The sequence below is a fragment of the Planococcus citri genome, chromosome 4 (assembly GCF_950023065.1).
Source record: "Planococcus citri chromosome 4, ihPlaCitr1.1, whole genome shotgun sequence".
Taxonomy (NCBI): domain Eukaryota; kingdom Metazoa; phylum Arthropoda; class Insecta; order Hemiptera; family Pseudococcidae; genus Planococcus; species Planococcus citri.
The window spans coordinates 33566083-33587758 of NC_088680.1; the positions used below are offsets into that span (position 1 = coordinate 33566083).

The 21676-nt window shown below is 34.4% G+C and overlaps 2 protein-coding genes across 3 annotated transcripts; both read left to right on the forward strand.

Moving 5' to 3' along the window:
- Positions 1 to 740: 740 nt before the first annotated feature.
- LOC135845747 (uncharacterized) lies at positions 741 to 3769 on the forward strand. 2 transcript variants are annotated; one of them, XM_065364565.1, is made up of 3 exons: positions 741 to 808; positions 894 to 952; positions 1038 to 3769. In XM_065364565.1, coding segments are annotated over exons 2-3 (2052 nt in total). In that variant the 5' UTR covers positions 741 to 808; positions 894 to 951; the 3' UTR covers positions 3089 to 3769. The 2 variants fall into 2 exon arrangements, with proteins under 2 accessions (XP_065220637.1, XP_065220636.1); XM_065364564.1 differs by lacking the exon at positions 741 to 808 and having other exon boundaries at positions 811 to 952.
- A 7921-nt stretch (positions 3770 to 11690) lies between these two features.
- Positions 11691 to 15485, forward strand: LOC135845153 (uncharacterized). Its single transcript, XM_065363616.1, has one exon. The coding sequence runs from the start codon at positions 11691 to 11693 to the stop codon at positions 15483 to 15485; it is 3795 nt and encodes a 1264-aa protein (XP_065219688.1).
- The last annotated feature ends 6191 nt before the right edge of the window (positions 15486 to 21676 follow it).

Below are 21676 nucleotides of genomic sequence, written 5' to 3' on the forward strand. Positions count from 1 at the left end.
GAGGTCAAAAACCAATAAAATGAAACGAAAAACTGAAAAAAATTTAAATCAGGTTAGGCAATAGAAATGAAAAATCGTGGTTTGAGAAAAAACTAAATAAAAATGATTATGAACTAATTTTTAAATCAGAATCAATAATGAAAATACCTAAGTGTTTGACGAAAAAACGAAAAGAAATACTTAAAAAAAAAAAAATTAATTGGCCAGTTTTTACATCGAAATTCAAAATTTCTATTTGCAATAACTTCTCAAAAAATTGGTTTGTAAAAACTCGTTTCTCTTGTTTTTAATTTTTCAAAATCATCTGCCGTATAAAAAATAGATACCCGCATTAATGTAATAAAATGAAAACATTTCTACATGATTAAAATAAAACTTGGAAGGTGTAATAGGTACCTATTCGTTTACCTGATGTTATCACTGTTATCTTTCACGCGTGTTTTCTTCAATTTTTAATAAAACAGACACATTTTAATTTTTAAACTCGTTTCAGGATTCAAACATCGAAAATGACGCAGCATTATTATACCTACTCGAGAAAAACAAAAACTCGAAGCACATTACTTAATAGAAACAAACTGTGTCCACTCAACAAAATTCGATCATTTTGGCAAAAAATTAATTCACGTTGTTCTAACCTACGTAAATCCATATCTGAAAATGTTTTCTTTTAAACTATGTACACAACTTGTTATTGAAATACGATTAAGTATGTAATTCAAATATAAGTATTGGGGCATATCTAAAGTAAACTTGATAAACATTTCGTTCGTTCGATAACATAAAATCAATAATCAACGAAAACGAAGTAGGTACCCAGCAGCTATCAATTTACAATGTAAGTTTCCGGTTCAACCTTTACTCAATTCAAAAAACATGTTTTTATTTTATAGCATCTAATCCAAAAAGGTGTCGAAATTCACACATAATTAAAAAGATGCTTCCTCTAACAGTAAGTAAATTTCAAAACAAACAATTGCGATTTCCTCGTAATAAAATAGATTTTAGATTCTGATAACTTAATTAACTTCTTTCAGTGTGCTTCTTTTCTACTGAATTCGTCCAGTTGATTTTTACATCTTCACAAATTATGATTTATCCCCCCTTGTCATCACTTTTGATCATTTTGTTATCATCCACTTCACTCGTTCAATCGACCAATCCACCTACAGAAGTTCAATTCGACGAAAACTTCATCGTGAAGCATTATTTCGTGGACAAAACGCTCCTACTACGAGAATTATTCAAAGACGACGGTCCCGATTACAATTACATTAGTTACCCTTCAAAATGGGGCAAAACGACAACCCTGCAAATGATAAAACGCTTCGCTCAAATCGAAATAGGCAAGAATCGCGTCCCTCTGAACTGGAACCAGACAAAAGCTTATCAACTTTTCAAGAATTTGAAAATCGCTCGACATCCAGAAGTACTCGAAAAACACATGGCTCGTTACGCCGTCATTCATTTAGATTTAAAAATCGATATCGAAGAGGAAGAACCGATCAACGACGATAATGTGGTCAGAGCTTTAAACGAAGTGATTCGCAAATCCTACTTTGAATACCGTTGGCTCGTCAAGTTGGCAAAAAACTTGGTTAAAGGTGTCCCAAAATCCGAATCTATCACGGATAGAGCTCTGCAAGGTACACTCGATCAAGTAGAGCAACGAGAAAGTATTCTCTTTTTGGCTCAACTACTGAAAGACTTTTTCAGAGCGAATGTGCTTCTGTTAATCGACGATTACGATTATTTTTCAAATAAAGCTTTCGTGAGCGGACGAAAGTACATAGATCGGTATAAGAAAATTGTCAGAATGATCGTCAAGAAATGTTTCACGTATGGAAACCTTTACATAAGTCACGCGGTCATATTTGGCAGCAGCAGTCTTAATTATAATTTCAGTTCGTACAATTACCCCAAAGTAGGACATTACGAGCTCGGAAACCGGATGTTTTTATCTGATGATCGTTTTGGAGCTTTTTTAGGATTCACTGAAAACGACGTGAATACTCTTTGTCACAAATACCAATGCACTGATGAGGAAACTCAACAATTGAGGCTATGGTACAATGGCTACTTGACTCGAAAGTTACATTTACACGACGAAGAAACTAATAAATTAAAATGGATGGATGTCCAAACATTCGGAAGCGAGCAGAGATCAATCTATAATCCTTATTCCATCACTCAGTATTTTTCTCATCGATCATCATCCAAAAAAATGACCCCAGTTTTTAAGAATTTCTGGCCTCAAAGTCAAGATCTCCAATTCATGTATAATTTCCTACGAGTACCCGAATTTCGGGACAAATTCGTGGGGCTTTTCAAATACGACGGTATCGAAATGCCATTCGATCGAAACGAAATACCGCAGGCTTTTCATCAGTTCACCTCGATGGAAATTTTCAACGATCAAATGATCGAGCTACAAGATGCTGAAAATCTACTCGTAGGTTTTTTTTTCGACTCTGGATACCTGTGTTATTCTAATGATCTTTATCACGTTGCTCGAATACCTAATTACGAAATTAAACATACCCTGATCGAAATTCTCTTGGATTTTTATCAAAAAAGAAACATGCCTATGGATGAAATTCGCGACTGTTTTGATCGTATAATCACAGCTACCTCTTGGAATGATTCTGTAATCGTGGCTTCAGAAGCTCAAGAAGTGTTATCAAGGACATTTAGAATTATTAGTAAACCGTATTACTACAAGAGAATGCCCACAAATCAGGACAGCGAATTGGAACCAATTCGTCAAGTTCTTCTACCTAAAGGACCAGAGTTGCATAATATCATTTTCACAGCAGCTCTGCATACCTCGCTGGGAAAAAATAATACGGTGGTTAATGTGACTGAGACTGGAGATTATCGTGAACGAGATGATATCTTGGTGCACGATCGCGCAAACAATAATGCTTTGATTATTCGGTTTAGAAATCAAACTAATATGGAGAAAGCAATACCGGTGGGATTTAGAAGAGCACTAAAACCTAAGAAAAATATCACTAAGATTAAATTTCTCGTTGTCAAGGTTGATCAAAGACAACAAGTTGAGACTTTGGTGCAAATATTTAACTGAAAAGTGAGCAAATACCTTGATTTAATGGCAAAAAATTGCGACATTAGGAAAGTCAACAGGTATTAAATGAAACAATTGGCATATTTTGACATTTTAAATTCACAAAGAAAATATTTGAGAAGTTTTTTTTTTTTTGAAGTATCATGTACTTATTTTTTTTTAAACAGCAAAAAATCAAGACCATTTTCAAAATTTTCGGATTTTGAACTCTGGCGGAGAAAGTCGAACGATTGGTTTGAAAATTTGAAACTTTTCCTACGTCTTATTAAGATCATTTGGCCTATTAATTTATCACACTCCAAGAGGAAAAGTTTGAAAAAATCAGCCTAACCATATTTAATATTTTTGACAGGGTTTCGAGGACATTATCAGCTGAAAGTAATGGAATTCAGTTTTGGAAATTTTTCATCAATTTTATTTAAAAAGTAGGTAGGTAAGCTTATTGCAATTTTGGTACAAGAGTTTTGAAACCCGCTCTTCATAAAAAGTCAACTTTCGTTGAAATCGAGCCAAAATGTTTAACTTATTCAAAATTTGAAAATTCTGAAATTCAGCATTCTACCACTAACTTACTAAAAATTATTTCAATTCAATTGAACTATGGACACAAGGTATATACATATTCCTTTTTCAACACAGTTCTCATATTTTCAAGCAATGAATAAATCATAATTCAGTAAACAATATTGACTTACTCATTATTATCACGTTCTTTGATATTTACATATGTCAAAAATTTGTACTCACCTGAAACAGAAAAACAACAAAAACTTTCGATTAGTATTTCCAGGAAAAATAATTTAAGAAGAAAATCGATTGGAGTTTTCTTAAAGTTGTTTTTTTTACTTTTCATCTTTTTTTATTTCTTAGATAATAATTTGAAAATATTTTTTATTCTTCTTCTGAATTTTTGAAACATTTAATTTTACATCAAAATTTCAGTCAAATAATATTTATTATCAATTCATATTCTGAAAAAGTTTCAGAAAAACAAACAAAAAAAAAACAACAAACAATCAAAGTGATTAAATAGGTAGGTACCCAGTTAGGTATAGATAGGTACACAAAATTTCAAAACTATAAAAAAATAAAACCATCCAATATTTTGATATTTATTCAAAAATCACGCAAACAAAAATCAAAGAAATTTGTGAGGGCGAATGGGAAAAGGGACCTCCCGACCAAAAAATCAATTTCTGTTTTCTTCGCTAAATTTTCTTGGGGACTCTTTAAAAATCGAGTGGAACCCTCAACAGGCCTCAATTTTCATCATTTCATCGAATTTTTCTACTTTTAAGCGAGGCATGTATAAATTTATTACTTACAAAAGTAGAAAAATGACGCAAAAAATTCGAAAAAAAATGTAAAAATGCGTAAAAAATTAAAATTTTACAAAAACTCATTACTTTTAAAAGAAATACGTGAAAAAAAATATAAAAAATTTTTGCCGACTGCGGGACTCGAACCCACGACCTCTGGCGTGACGAGCCGCCTCTGTACACACGTAGCCACCGGGAGTGTTGTGAGAATCGGCTTTCTAATGATATACAACTAATTTTATTGTGAAATTAACATGAATAACACGAAAGAACAGAAAAACATCGCCAAAATCAGCCGCAAATCAGATTTTTATTAAAAATGAAATACTAAAAACCTTGAATATACTCAATCTATCAACTTTGAAGTGCATAATTTGGCCAGTAGAGCTTGTTGGAGGACGTGCGTGAATGTTTGGTAGTATGTAGAACCTTCGAAGTTCAAATAGCCATACATAATCTTACAAAATAACAGAGGAAATAACGCAAAACTTTAAACCTCCCCCCCTGTAAAATTTTACTTTTGGTCGGGAGGTCCCTTTTCCCATTCGCCCTCACAGATATTGGGTTATGCATCGTTTGGTAATTTTGGTCAACCCCCTCTCCCCCCCATATGAATTTGAAAAAATCGACCGTTATGGATCAAAATCTAGAATTAAAAAATCGATTTTCAAACGATTGCAACTTTTTATCGATAATGAAACGAAAAAATGAATGGGTACTTAATTTTTAACATGATTGATGGAATGAATCGATTTTTAATATTCAATCAATCGATCCTTGATTCTGACCGATTTTTGACCGGAAAGTATAAGTATGTACTATTTTCGCGCCAAAAATTATTTTTCATTTAAAATCTATTCGATTATATGAGATCGAAAATTAGAAATTAATCGATTTTTGGGATTCGAATTAGGTTATCGATTTTTCATCATAATTGTTTTTTGATCCAGAAGCCTGTTTTTGAAACTGAAATTACTTACTTCTTCATTTCAAATACAATAAATTGCAGGTCACATGCGATCAAAAACCGTGAATGAATCGATTTTCTGGATTCGTTCATCAATTTTCGATCACGATTAATTTTTGATCCACAAACTCATTTTTGAAATCTGAAAATTATTTTCTTCATTCTACTTAAATAGGTATGTACGATCGCTCATATGCGATCAGAAATTGGAAATGAGTCGATTTCTGGGATTCGATTAATCGATTTTTGATCACAATTAGTTTCTGATCCACAAAGTTACATATTTTTGGAAGTTGAAAATGAGGTTCTCCATTCCAAATGCTTATGTACGATCGCCCATACGCCATCACCCCATCAGAAATCGCAGAGGAATCGATTTTTAATTTCGATTAATCGATTTTTGACCACGATTAATTTTTGGTCCGGAAACCTATTTTTGAAAGTTGAAAATTCTATGTTACATTTCAAACACGATTGACCATATGCGATCGATAATCGCAAATAAATCGATTTTTGGTTTCGATTAGTCGATTTTTGATCACGATCAACTTGATCCAGAAGCCTACTTTTGAAGCTGAAATTTAATTTTTAATTTCAAGCACAACTTATGATAAATTAGATCAAAAATCGTAAATAAATCGATTTCTGAGATTTGATGAGTCGATTTTTTATCTGGAGGATTTCCTACGTTTTTGGAGGCAATGAGAACAGTAGTATAGGGGTCACTATAGAGCACTCCCGGGCACACCCGGAAGTGCTCTATACTGACCCCTACACTACAAGTTTGTTGTTATTGATGCAGTTGCAGTTGCAGTTTGTTGTTGTTGTTGTTGTTGTTGTTGATGCAATTGCAGCTGCAGTTTGTTGTTGTTGTTGGAGGTCATCCACCTAGTGTACTATATCCTATAAATTTATAGTGCACTGTTGTTGTTGTTATTGTTGGAGGTCATTCACCTAGTGTACAATAAATTTATAGTACACTGTTTTTGTTGTTGTTGTTGTTGTTGTTTGTTGTTGTTATTGTTGGAGGTCATTCACCCAGTGTACTATAAAATTACTTGAGATAGAACACTAGATCGATGACCTATAGTTACTTAATCTAAAATATATCTAATACTTAATCTAAAATAATATTAACCACTTCCCTGTATTATACTTAGTATAAGTAACACAACACAAACAACTGACTCCTAATGAACAGTGCACTCCTATTTATATATTTTTTCATTACCCCCACTCCTAATCAAATAGTAGGGAAAAAAAGGAGTGGGGGGGATGCGCGCACAACTTCTACAAAACACGTCTGTCATGTATGAGATCCCAATGAGTTGTGACTTCTAATGAACAGCGCACTCCTATTTATAGGTTTTTTCATTACCCCCACTCCTAATCAAATAGTAGGAAAAAAAGGAGTGGGGGGGGATGCACACGGAACTTCTACAAAACACGTCTGTCGTGTATGAGATCCCAATGAGTTGTGACTTCTAATGAACAGCGCACTCCTATTTATAGGTTTTTCATTACCCCCACTCCTAATCAAATAGTAGGAAAAAAAGGAGTGGGGGGTTGCACACGGAACTTCTACAAAACACGTCTGTCATGTATGAGATCCCAATGAGTTGTGACTTCTAATGAACAGCGCACTCCTATTTATAGGTTTTTCATTACCCCCACTCCTAATCAAATAGTAGGAAAAAAAAGGAGTGGGGGGTTGCACACGGAACTTCTACAAAACACATCTGTCATGTATGAGATCCCAATGAGTTGTGACTTCTAATGAACAACTCACTCCTATTTATAGATTTTTCATTACCCCCACTCCAATTTATATTTTTTTTTTCATTACCCCCACTCCTAATCAAATGTAAGTTAAAAAAAAGGAGTGGGGGATGCGCGCGCATCTTCCACAAAACACACGGAAATAAAAGAAAAAAAAGGTGTGGGGATGCGCAAACAACTTCTACAAAACACGTCTGTCATGTATGAGATCCCAATGAGTTGTGGCCTCTAATGAACAGAGCACTCCTATTTCTAGGTTTTTCATTAACCCCACTCCTAATGAAATAGAAATAAAAAAAAAGGAGTGGGGGGATGCGCATGCAACTTCTACAAAACACGTCTGTCCTGTATGAGATCCCAATGAGTAGTGACTTCTAATGAACAGCGCACTCCTATTTATAGATTTTTTCATTACCCCCACTCCTATTTATATATATTTTTTAATTACTCCCACTCCAACTTCTAACTACAGACATGTTGTGCAATAATTCTCAGAAGTGTTTATCTTATCAACAGGAAATGAGTCATCAGTTTTAACTTGTGGTAAACAAGAAGGCAGCATTCTCTTTAATCTTGATTTTTGTTTTATCCAGTCAGAATTCTCAGAAATTCTCATCTTATCAACAGGAAATGAGTCATCATTTTCAACTTGTAGTAAATGAGGCGGCATTTTCTTTGATCTTGATTTTTGTTTTGCCTAACCAGAATTCTCAGAAACTCTTATCTTATCAACAGGAAATGAGTTACCAGTTTTAACTTGTGGGAAACAAGGTGGCATTCTCTTTGATCTTAATTTTTTGTTTTATCTAGACAGAATTCTCAGAAATGTTTATCTCATCAACAGGATATGACAACATATTCTCTAATGCTGAGAATAATTCTGCTTTGTGAAGTTTATAATAATATTTAATGTGTGCAGCACGAGCCTTTTGTTTCAGCTGCTTGACAGTTAATTTACATAAACTAGAACCATCATTCTTAGAACTGTTAGAAGCTAGTGTTTGGTTTTTCACCATTATAAATATCAGGGCAAATGCCCAATTTTTCCAATGTAGCCACCAAAACTTGTTTTTTCATTTTTGAAGCATATCTTACATTATTTACACGTGCTATATAACACAAATCCTTCATGGAGTAGCCCTGAAAATGGCTGTTTTGGATACATGTAGTATCATTAAATGAAGAAGTAGTATCATCAAATAAAGAAGTACTTGAGCATGCCATAGTTGAAACACAATTGAGATTCTCTAGTCAAGTACCTGTATATATATACTTTTTTTGTAGTTACCCCCACCACTTGAAATCAGGGCAGTCAGCAGTTGAAACAAAAAAAATAAGGGAACCAAGTAGGTACCTACCTAAAAAGTACATATGAATACATACATTGTAATTTTTCAAAAATAACCATGTTACTACACCTGCAGTAGTGTACTAGAATTTGGTCCTTTGCAATTCTTGCTTATAAAATTTTCCCACAATGATATCACCATTCAGGTCCTTCAAAGCAAAAGTTACAGGTATGGTCAAGGGGACTCTATGAACAACAAAGATTTCTGTTGTCCATTTTCTAGAGTATTTGTTTGCAAAAGTATATATGTAGCTTGTGATGCAAACATGGTAACCCACTTTCAATGTTGATGTTGGAAGTTTGAAAAAAAAAAAAATTTTTGTTGTGATATTTGAATTTTACTCATCATAAAATTTCATTCAGTGGTAAATTTGAATTTATCTTGAAATTTCAACTATTACTGATATGTTGAAGGACATAGAACTTTTTCCAAAGAAAAAATTACTTTTTATTCACATATTTTCTCACATAATCTTATTTTTGCATGCATCTTCACACATTAGGTATTGCATTTTCTTCAATATGTGCCAGTGAAATATTATATCAAGTTGGCATTCATATACTACTGTTTATAGTTTTTTGAAAGAATTCTTTGTATATGTCACACAATTGTTTGCGATTTTTGATACCAGTCATGGTGACCTTCCCTGATCTAAAAAGTGTTACCTTGGTTTTGCCACTAGTGTAGTACATACCTGGAAATGCTTCAGGGTTGAAAAATACACAATCAATGTTATCATAATAAAAACGATCAAACATTGGTTTAAATCCCAAATCAGTACTACCAACAATGTTAACTATGTGAAAATTAGTTAGCTTTACCGGAAAACCAAGTTTTTGAATAATTCTAGCAAATTTACGTGTTGCTAGATGTGCACTCACTTCATCAGAGGTACCTAAACAGACCATTTTACCAGATGTGAAAAGATTGGCACTTGCTCTAGGGTTTCTCAAACGCATGGTAACAGCACTAAACTTGGTTGGATTATAGATGACATTGAAACTGTGTGAAGCAATATGTTGTAAATTGAGAACACACTGTAAATCAGCTGTAGCTATGATATTGTGGATTGTTGGAAGTTCAAGTTGAAATGTTTGAAAATTAGACATTTGGACTGGATATCCTATGTCACCTATACTGAGAGCAACCATTTTTAATGCCACATAAGCCCATGTTTCATCTTCAGCATCCATACACAAGAGTTTTCCAGTATTGGTGGTAGCAGTAGTAGTATAAATGTTCACTACACAGTGTGGTACTTCATATTTGATCACAACAACATTGTTAGAATGGTCTACAACACCTGCACAATTATCTGCAATGTAGTCTAAATGTAGAATACAATTCAGATCAGCAACAGCATAGCAAGACATGTGTTTAAGGTGACACATCAAGGAATGATGAGGAAATCATTTAGTAGCCTGAGTATTTATACAGGAATCAAATTTTTCTTATATTTACATTTTTTCACATTGCACAACATGTCTGTAGATAGAAGTTGGAGTGGGGGTAATGAAAAAAAAAAATATATATATAAATAGCTCTCACATTAAAAGACAGGAAATGAGTCATGATCTATTTTTATCTTATCAGAATGGCAATTGGCAACACATCAATGCACAGGAAATGAGTTAGCATAACATAAATTATCAGCCATTTTTATCTTATCTCAAATCAATCTATAAGAAATAAGTCATCATTGCTATTTATTTTCATCTTATTAGGATGGTGGCACATCACAGCACTGGAAATGAGTGAGCATTCCATAAATTATCAACAATTTTAATCTTATCTTGAATTTTTATCTTATTAGAAAGGCGACAATCCCTTTGATCTTGATTTTTGTTTTGTCTAGCAAGAATTCTCAGAAACTGTTATCTTACCAATAGACATGTTGTGCAACTCTTATCTTATCAACAGGAAATGAGTCAGCATTCCATAAATTATCAACAATTTTAATCTTATCTTGAATTTTTATCTCATTAGGAAGGCGGCATTCTCTTTGATCTTAATTTTTGTTTTGTCTAGCCAGAATTCTCAGAAACTCTTATCTTATCAACAGACATGTTGTGCAATAATTCTTAGAAACTCTTATCTTATCAACAGGAAATGAGTCAGCATTCCATAAATTATCAACAATTTTAATCTTATCTTGAATTTTTATCTCATTAGGAAGGCGGCATTCTCTTTGATCTTAATTTTTGTTTTGTCTAGCCAGAATTCTCAGAAACTCTTATCTTATCAACAGACATGTTGTGCAATAATTCTTAGAAACTCTTATCTTATCAACAGGAAATGAGTCAGCATTCCATAAATTATCAACAATTTTAATCTTATCTTGAATTTTTATCTCATTAGGAAGGCGGCATTCTCTTTGATCTTAATTTTTGTTTTGTCTAGCCAGAATTCTCAGAAACTCTTATCTTATCAACAGACATGTTGTGCAATAATTCTTAGAAACTCTTATCTTATCAACAGGAAATGGGTCAGCATTCCATAAATTATCAACAATTTTAATCTTATCTTGAATTTTTATCTCATTTGGAAGGCGGCATTCTCTTTGATCTTAATTTTTGTTTTGTCTAGCCAGAATTCTCAGAAACTCTTATCTTATCAACAGACATGTTGTGCAATAATTCTTAGAAATTCTTATCTTATCAACAGGAAATGAGTCATCATTTTAACATGTATTTATAGATTTTCCAGTACCCCCACTCCTTTTCACCATACCCCCACTCTTTTTTATTCACACTATCTGTGGTTGAGAAAAGTATAAATAGAGGTACTAAGCTGAAATTTCTCATTATGTTTTTAAAATGTCGTGCAACTCGGTTGTTAATTGTGATTGTACCATTGTTAATACTAATAGTTTGGTTAAAAATAGTGATAATAGTTCGTGTATCGATCGTGAGTGCTTAAGTATAAATCGAAATAATTCGTTTATTGATCGTGAGAGTTCGGGTATACTAACTTCGATTGTAAATCATGATAGTTCGGTAGTGAATCGTGATAGTGCGCGCAGTTTGAAACGAAAAATAGTTTCTGTCAATGATACTAGTGTTGTAACTAGTTCTTTCGTGAAACTTCCAATCAAAAAACGTATTCTACAACAACATCGAGCTTCCCAAGAAGAACCATTGGACTTGTCTGTAAAACAACATGAAGATAAACCGTTGGATTTGTCCATGATGCCACCAAGATCGCCAACACAAAATGTATACATTGGCTATGGTACTGTTGTTACTCCTACTGCTCCTGTTGCTGCAGATGACATAGATTCCAAGGTTGGTAGTGATGATGATGATAATAATGACCATGATGACTATGCATCATTGCAATATATAAAAGTGAAAGAAATCAGCTCCCAGATCACCAAGAGAATGGGTGTACAGTTCCGGGATTATGAAATGCGACTGAAAAAAGATGTTGAAAAACTGCCACCAGTTGACCTCATAACCAAATCACTTGAAGAGATGCTGAATTTTGCCAAACAACAATCACAGTTCCGGAAAGGTGATAAAATTGATCTCGGAGTAAGTAACCCTCAATTCGGCCATCGCTATATTTCCACGGGTTATAGAAAAGAAGATGATCATATTCATGCATTAAAGGAGAAATTAATGCAAATCCTTACTTCAGATCAGAATGTCGATCTCTTCCAGTGTACATTCAACGTACACACAATAACCATGCCACGTGGTGGAGCAAGAACACGCATAGTTAATCTAGCTGAAGATTTGCACACTAAGAGAAGCGTTGTCAAAATAAGAAATGATGATAACTTGTGTGGACCAAGAGCCATCATAGTAGGACTCACTTATTATCCAAATAATATTCTTGGTCATGAGTTAAACGCCTCTGACATTAAAAACACCAGGATTGGTAGACTTATTCAAAAAGAACTTGCTGAAGAATTGTGTAGACGCATTGGATACAATTTGGAAGATACTCATGATGGATTCACCATTGAGGATTTCAAAAGAGTAGAAGAAGAACTCGACATTCAAATAACAGTACTCAATGCAGATTTCAACAACAGTGTATGCTACAGAGGTGATGAAAAAGATGTCAAGATCTATCTCTACAAGCAAGGTGACCACTTTGACACAATCACAAACATGAAAGGTTTCTTTGGATCCAAGAACTATTGTGAAAAATGCCTGACATCTTACTCGAAGAAGGATAAGCACACAACCTGTGTGAAAGGTCCCAAATGTTATCTATGCAGAGATGTGAAACACGATCCTGAAAGTGTTAGGCGTGTTTTTTGTGAAGATTGCAATAGATACTGCATGAATGAACAGTGTCTGAACCAGCATAAATCATTTGTATGCAAAACATGGTACAAATGTAAGACTTGTAATGAGCTGGAAAGACGCGATAATGCAGAAAACCATAAGTGTGGTTATGCCAAATGCCGGAACTGCAAGCAAATTGTGGAGAAAGCAACTCATAAATGCTACATGACAATGACAAGCGCCAAGGGTGGAAAATGTGAAGGAGGCTGCCAGAACTGTGATCCAACATCAAAGACCAAAAATAAAAAGTGTACCTACACTGAAAAGTACATTTTCTTCGATTATGAAGCTCAGCAAGAGACGGGTCAACATATACCAAACCTGATTATTGCTCACGATTTTTCTGGAAATGTCTACAGCTTCAATACTAACGATGACTTCTGTGCATGGCTCATTAGTAGAAAGCATAAAAACTACACCGCTATAGCTCATTATGCACGAGGATATGATGCCCATTTCATTCTTCAATATTGCCTGAAACAAACAATTTTACCTAAGACAATTTATAATGGCAGCAAGTTAATGGAACTGAAGATCAAGACCCTCAAATTACGTATCATCGATAGTCATTGTTTTGTTCCATCTGCACTTTCAGACTTTCCAAAGACTTTTGCACTAACTGAATTGTGTAAGGGATACTTTCCTCATTTATTCAACACTGTTGAAAATAAGAATTACATCGGAAAAATACCAGATAAGAGATTCTACTGCGCAAATCGTATGAAACCTGATGCTCGAAAAAAATTTATTGATTGGCATAATGCAAGAGTTGCTGAAGGCTATCAATTTGATATGCAAAAAGAGCTCTTTGCCTACTGCAATTCAGATGTGGATATTTTACGGCGTGGATGCTTACAACTTCGAAACGACTTCCTGGGTATTGCTAACATCGACCCCTTTTGTTATATCACCATTGCTAGTGTATGCATGGCTACTTATCGTAGCATGTACCTGAAACCCAACACCATAGCTGTCCTCAACAAGGAGTTGAGTGATCAGTTCTCAGAAATTTCACTTATGTGGTTGAAATCTCTCAGCAATAGCGAAAATATTACTCATGCTGGTAATGGTGGTGAAGTATCCTTATGTGGTGTTAAAGTTGATGGTTTTGATAGTGATACCAACACTGTGTACCAATTCCATGGGTGTTTCTGGCATGGTTGTCCAGATTGTTACAACGAAGAAACTGTCAATAAGGTAAACAATTACAGCATGGGTGATTTATACCAGAAGACAATGGATCGTACCGAACAACTGAGACTAGCTGGATTTACTGTCATAGAAATGTGGCAATGTAAATGGTTAAAATCATCCGAATATCGTAATTACAAGGCCAGCAACATTACCCAACAAATCACCAACCCCCTCAACCCAAGAGATGCCTTCTTTGGAGGTAGAACCGAAGTTTTTAAGTTGAAGAAAGTAGTTGATGGTGTGAAAGAAAAAATCAACTACATCGATGTATGTTCATTGTATCCCACAGTAATGTATTACGACGATTATCCAGTTGGACATCCTACGAAGATTTATTCACCTGCTAATCATGATCCGAGTTGGTTTGGTTTCATAAAGTGCAGAATCTTGGCACCGTATGATCTGATCATTCCTCTGTTACCTATCAAAGTGATGATGAATAAAACTGAGAAACTATTATTCCCATTATGCTTAAAATGTGCCATTGAAAGTCAACGGAAATGTGAACACTCCGCTACCGAGCGTCAATTTGTTGGTACATGGTCGACAGTTGAGGTTAACAAGGCCATCGAAGTTGGATACAAGGTTCAAGAAATCTACGAAGTCTGGCATTTTGAAAAATCCAATGAAATGTGGCAGGAGTACATCAGTGCAATGATGAAAATCAAGCTAGAAACTAGTCCACATGGCTACTCTACTAACACGGAATATGCTGAAGCAGTGGAAGAACACTACAACATCAAGTTGGACATCGACCAGATAATACCTAATCCAGGCAGAAGAGCCGTTGCGAAATTGTGTTTGAACTCCCTTTGGGGAAAATTTGGTCAACGGTTGAACATGAGCCAAACAGAATATCTCACCGATCCTAATCAGCTTTATAAACTACTACTTGATGACCGTTTGGAAAACTTACGTCTTGAATATGTGTCCGAAGAAATGGTTCAAGTGAACTACAGGCATAAGGATACATTCATCGAAGACAACTGCAAAACCAATATTTTTGTTGCTGCATACACCACAGCTAATGCAAGACTTCGATTGTATGATTTACTTCATGAACTTGGTGATGCTGCCCTCTACTGCGACACTGACTCAATTATCTATGTAGATAATGGTCTAAATACAGTAAAAACTGGTGATTTACTTGGCCAATGGACTAATGAACTCGGAGATGGTGTGTACATAACCAAATTTCTATGTACAGGTCCAAAATCGTATTATTACATCACCAATACTGAGAAAGAGTGTACAAAGGTGAAAGGATTCACCCTCAACTTTGCAAATGCCAGGCATATTAATGGTAAGGCCATGGAACGAATGCTTGAACATGAACTTCATTGTGTCTGTGTTACCAATGTAAATATCACACGTAATAAGAATACCAAACAACTTACTACTGTGTATCAACCCAAAAAATTCACCTTTGAATTTAATAAACGCTTAATTTGTAATAACTATTCAACTATACCTTACGGATATAAGCAATAGGTTAATGCTCCAACTACACCCTTCAAAAAAATGTTGTTTGAATTTTTTAAATAATGTATGAATTTTTTAGAAATAATGTATACATTTTTTTAAAAATAATGTACAATTTTATTAAAAATATGTAACGAAAATTATTGTAAAAAAAATTTTTAAAATGAAAAAAAAAAAAAACAAAGAAAAAGTGAGAAAAAAATAAGAGAATATGAAAAAAAAAACAAAAGAAAAAAAAATGAAAAAAGAAAATGTGAAAAAAAATAAAAAGGTTTTTTCCTAGTCTTTGGGGTCACTTGTTTGGAGCGTGCTCCAACTACACCCTATTAAAAAAAAAAAAAAAAAAAAAAAAAAAAAAATGAAAATGATATAAACCTGATGACTCAATACTTGTTATCAAAGACGTGATAACTCATTTCTTTGTTGTATGTATCACAATGCTGGCAATCAATACTTCTATTTATAGATTGAGGTTTACACATTTGTTCTCAAATTAAAAGACAGGGTATGAGTCATGAGCTATTTTTAACTTATTAGAATGGCAGCACATCAAAGCACAGGAAGTGAGTCAACATTCCATAAATTATCAACTATTTTTATCTTATCTCAAATCAAACTATAAAGAATGAGTCATCATTGCTATTTTTATCTTATCTCAAATTTTATCTTACCAGGATAGCAACACATCAAAGCATAGGAAATGAGTCAGCATTCCATAAATTATCAACTATTTTAATCTTATCTTGAATTTTTATCATATTAGACAGGTAGTATTCTCTTTGATCTTAATTTTTGTTTTTGTAGGGAATGAGTCATCAACTTCTTATCTTATCTTGCCTCAAAATAAACTGCAGGAAATGAGTCATCAACTCATCATCAGAAATTTTTGTCTTATCAACATATCCCACTGCTGATCCAGTCAACTGTCAAGAGTGGGGGGTTTGAAAAAAAAACAACCGTATCCCACTACTGATCTAGGTAAGAGTGGGAGTTGAAAAACTGTTATAAAACCAAATGTTTGTATCATAAGAGCTCATAATATTTGAGATGTCGACAATGTCAAGTTCTTCCAATTGTTTGTGCTGTGCTTGTGCTGAAGTCATGAAGAAAATGAAGAATGATGAACACTGCTACAAGATGGATATTCCCAGTGCATTTGACTTGAAATTTGAAGATTCTGAAATTGTAATTGAAGAGTTTATAAAGTGGGATTCAAAACATGTTCACATATACACTAAGGGGTTTGGTTTGCGTACCTTACCACCAGTTGAGAAAACAATCACAAAAAGAAGAATTGATTTTTGGAATAATATGGATCTAAAAACTCTACACATAGAATATATAGACTTTGGAGAGTATGAGTATACTCTATATGGTGAATACATGTCAAAAAGAAAATATAGAATTGGATGGTTATGTCACCAATATAACACATTTTATTACACTGAAAAATTAGATAGAATATACTGAACAGCAATAAAAAAGAAAACGTGAAAAAAAATAAAAAGGTTTTTCATAGTCTTTAGGGTCACTTGTTTGGAGTGTGCTCCAACTACACCCTATTGAAAAAAAAAAAAAAAATGAGAATGAAAATGATTGTTTTCAAATTAAAATGGCCCTTTTCAGGGCCACCAAAATGGCCCTTTTTAGGGCCGCCAAACTTCACTTCTTCACACATAATGTGTATGTACACTACATTGTTACCTTTGAGAACAGCAGTGTAATCCCCCCCCCCCCACTTTTTTCTGTTTGGCTAAAAGTGGGAGTAGAAAAAAACAACTATAAATACAAGTGTGATTGCCATTGATTCTCATAGCTATCAAGACAGCCATCATGTCAAGAACTCATTATAAGAGCTTACCTAAATGTTGGTTTGGAGACAATAATTACAAGATTCTCATTTTTCAAATGGATCGAAAAAGAGGGAAAATTGTAATACACACCAAGGAGTTTATGTTTGAACTACCATTTCTACATGTATGTGGAGTAGGTGAATTGTATAAAATGAGTTTGAAAGATATTTGTCATTATATTGACTATTGGAATTCCTTACCAAACCGATACCTGAGAGGATACTATGACTATGAAGATTTCACGTGGGAAGTGTGGGCTAGAGATGTGATGCGAGGTTTATTCATTGACTGGTGTCCTCGCCAACCTTGTACACTACAAGTATTAGCTAGCAACTCCATTGTTGACCAAAATATTGATTTTAGACAATTACCACTGTGTCTCCAAAACCATTTGAAGAATTGGAAGATCCTCAACCGTATGTATTGCAATATGGGTCAAAGATAGAAATGATTGTTTTCAAATTAAAATGGCCCTTTTCAGGGCCACCAAAACTAATTTCTTCATACATAATGCGTGTACACTTACTCATTTACCCGTAGAGCGTTAGTGTTGCTTCCCCCACTACTATTTGACCAGAAGTGGGAAGTAAGTTGCACATGCGCACCTCCCACTCTTTTTTAAACTGATCCATATGGTATAAATACAAGTGTTGTGCTGTATTTTTGACATTATTGTACGAGATGGCTTACATTGTGGACTTTCAAGGCTTCAAGACTATTGCCAATAGATTCATCATTAAGGAGCTTGCTGTTGTTCGTGTTGATGGTAAGGTAGATGAAGTACTGAACTTATTGATAAAATCACCTCGGCCATACAATACTCTTAGACCACTAATGAAGAAGCGTGTTGATTTCCTGACAAAATATATTCATGGTATCAAATGGGATTGTGGTAATATCAAGTACAATGATGCTATCGCACGTGTTGTCAAATTACTACATTACAAAGCCCATACAGTTTATGTCAAGGGTAGTGAACGCACTCGTATAGTTCAACAGCTACTCTATGATGATAACATCGTGGTAAAAGATTTGGATAGTCTTATAAATAGGTATAACCTACCTCAACCTATACCAACAATTGTAACTTGTTGGTTTCATAGAGGTACCATAAATCATGGAAGATGTGCCAAAAATAAAGCAATCACATACAGAAGATGGTTAATAACACATGGTTTTCACAAGGATGCAGATGAAGATTCTGGATACTTTACAGTATAAACAGTTTCAGTACATGACAACAATTAAAACGGCCCTTTTCAGGGCCACCAAAATGGCCCTTTTTAGGGCCGCCAAACTCATTTCTTCAAAATAATGTGCTTATATACTTGCTTGTTTGCTTCCCCACCACTTTGAAAAATTCATATGACAGATGTGCCATGTGATGAGTTGTGTATGCGAACCCCCACTCTTTTTATTCTCTCTTTGGATAGAAGGGAGGGGGTACTGAAAAATTGTATAAATATAAGTGTATAAACCTCAAGTCTTGTGAGATGATGTGAGAAAAGGTGAGAAATTGTGAGAAAAATGTGAGATAATGTGAGATAATGTGAGAAAATGTGAGATATTGTGAGAACATGTGAGAAAATGTGAGATAATGTGAGATATTGTGAGATATTGTGAGATAATGTGAGATATTGTGAGATAATGTGAGATATTGTGAGATATTGTGAGATAATGTGAGATATTGTGAGATATTGTGAGATAATGTGAGATATTGTGAGATAATGTGAGATATTGTGAGATAATGTGAGATATTGTGAGAACATGTGAGAAAATGTGAGATAATGTGAGATATTGTGAGATATTGTGAGATAATGTGAGATATTGTGAGATAATGTGAGATAATGTGAGAAAATGTGAGATATTGTGAGAACATGTGAGAAAATGTGAGATAATGTGAGATATTGTGAGATATTGTGAGATAATGTGAGATATTGTGAGATAATGTGAGATATTGTGAGATAATGTGAGATATTGTGAGATAATGTGAGATATTGTGAGATATTGTGAGATAATTTTCCTCTGAATATGCATTTGTGGTTTTCTACCAGGTGGTAGATAATTATATAGGAGTGAAAAAAAAAAAAAAAAAAAAAAAATGGAATGGCAACGAGCTTTTGGAGTGTTTTCGAAAAAATTCATCAAGTATCTCTGGATAGGTAAGGTACAATAGTTTAAAAAAAAAAAAAATGAATTGAGACTGATGACTCATTTCCTGTTGATAAGATATGAATTTCTGAGAATTCTGGCTAGAAAAAACAAAAATCAGGATCAAAGAGAACAAGTTAAAACTGATGACTAGTTTCCTGGATAAAAATAGTTGATAATTTTATGGAATGCTGACTCATTTCCTATGCTTTGATGTGCCGCAATTCTGATAAGATAAAAATTCAAGATAAGATAAAAATAGTTGATAATTTTATGGAATGCTGACTCATTTCCTGTGCTTTGATGTGCTGCAATTCTGATAAGATAAAAATTTAAGATAAGATAAAAATAGTTGATAATTTTATGGAATGCTGACTCATTTCCTGTGCTTTGATGTGCCGCAATTCTGATAAGATAAAAATAGTGTTGACTCACTTCCCATACCATCTCCCCATTCAATCTCCCACTCTATTTCCCACTTATTATTTTTTTTCATAAATTAAGAGTGGGAGTTTGATCAAGGTGTATAAATACAAGCTCTCAGTCAACAAATGATCATTAGTACATGTTGATCTCATCAAGATGACGTCTTTCATACACCATAACGATTTACCTGAGCCTTTGAGAAACGAAGAGATTGAGTATGAAGTTACTCAGATAGAATTTAAACCTACATCCGGTCGAATCATCGTGCATACAAAGGAGTTTTCAACTTTCCTACCTGCCAAATGGACCAACCACTATACTTGCTTGAAATCAAAGGCATTGTACTGGAATCGGCTACCTCAACTATGCCTGAGAGGTTATTGGAGATCATCGGAAGAAATTGTATGGGAATTGCGGTCAAAAGTCACCCAACTTGGCTATTGGACTGTTGGTGGTGCACCTCACATTTGAATTATCAACTGGAATTTTGAACTAAAACGGTCCTTTTTAGGGCCACCATACTTATTTCTTCATACATAATGTGATGTTCACCTACAGAGTGTTGAAGTTGTTTACCCAGCACTTTGAAAACATTAGTCAGACAGACATGTTGTGTGATGAGTTGCGCATGTGTGATGAGTTGCGCATGTGCAACACCCTCCCCTCTTTTAAGTTGTACCCACTCACCCCCACTCTTTTTTCTCTGTTTGGTCAGGAGTGGGGGTAATGAAAAAATCTATAAATAGGAGTGCACTGTTCATTAGAAGTCACAACTCATTGGGATCTCATAGACGACGGACGTGTTTTGTAGAAGTTGCGTGCGCATCCCCCACTCCTTTTTTTATTTCTATTTCATTAGGAGTGGGGGGTAATGAAAAATCTATAAATAGGAGTACGCTGTTCATTAGAAGTCACAACTCATTGGGATCTCATAGATGACGGACGTGTTTTGTAGAAGATGCGCGCGCATCCCCCCACTCCTTTTTTTATTTCTATTTCATTAGGAGTGGGGGTAATGAAAAACCTATAAATAGGAGTGAGCTGTTCATTAGAAGTCACAACTCATTGGGATCTCATACAGGACAGACGTGTTTCGTAGAAGTTGCGTGCGCATCTCCCCACTCCTTTTTTTTAATTTCTATTTCATTAGGAGTGGGGGTAATGAAAAATATATAAATAGGAGTGCACTGCTTGTTAGAAGTCAGAACTTGTTTTGATCTCACACATGTCAGTTGTTTGTGTTGTGTTACTTATACTAAGTATAATATAGGTAATTGGTTAATGTTATTTTAGATTAAGTAACTATAGGTCATCGATCTAGTGTTCTATCTCTAGTAATTTTATAGTACACTGGGTGAATGACCTCCAACAATAACAACAACAAACAACAAACAACAACAACAAAAACAGTGTACTATAAATTTATAGTACACTAGGTGAATGACCTCCAACAATAACAACAACAAACAACAACAACAGTGCACTATAAATTTATAGGATATAGTACACTAGGTGGATGACCTCCAACAACAACAACAACAAACTGCAGCTGCAATTGCATCAACAACAACAACAACAACAACAACAACAACAACAAACTGCAACTGCAACTGCAACTGCATCAACAACAACAAACTGTAGTGTAGGGGTCAGTATAGAGCACTTCCGGGTGTGCCCGGGAGTGCTCTATAGTGACCCCTATACTACTGAGAACTTACTCAATTAGTATTAATTCCTCAATTTCATAGTCTTAGACTACCTTAAAGCCTC

Excerpts from the sequence above, each read along its gene's own strand:
- LOC135845153 (XM_065363616.1), top strand. The coding sequence starts at position 11,691 with ATGCCACCAAGATCGCCAACACAAAATGTATACATTGGCTATGGTACT.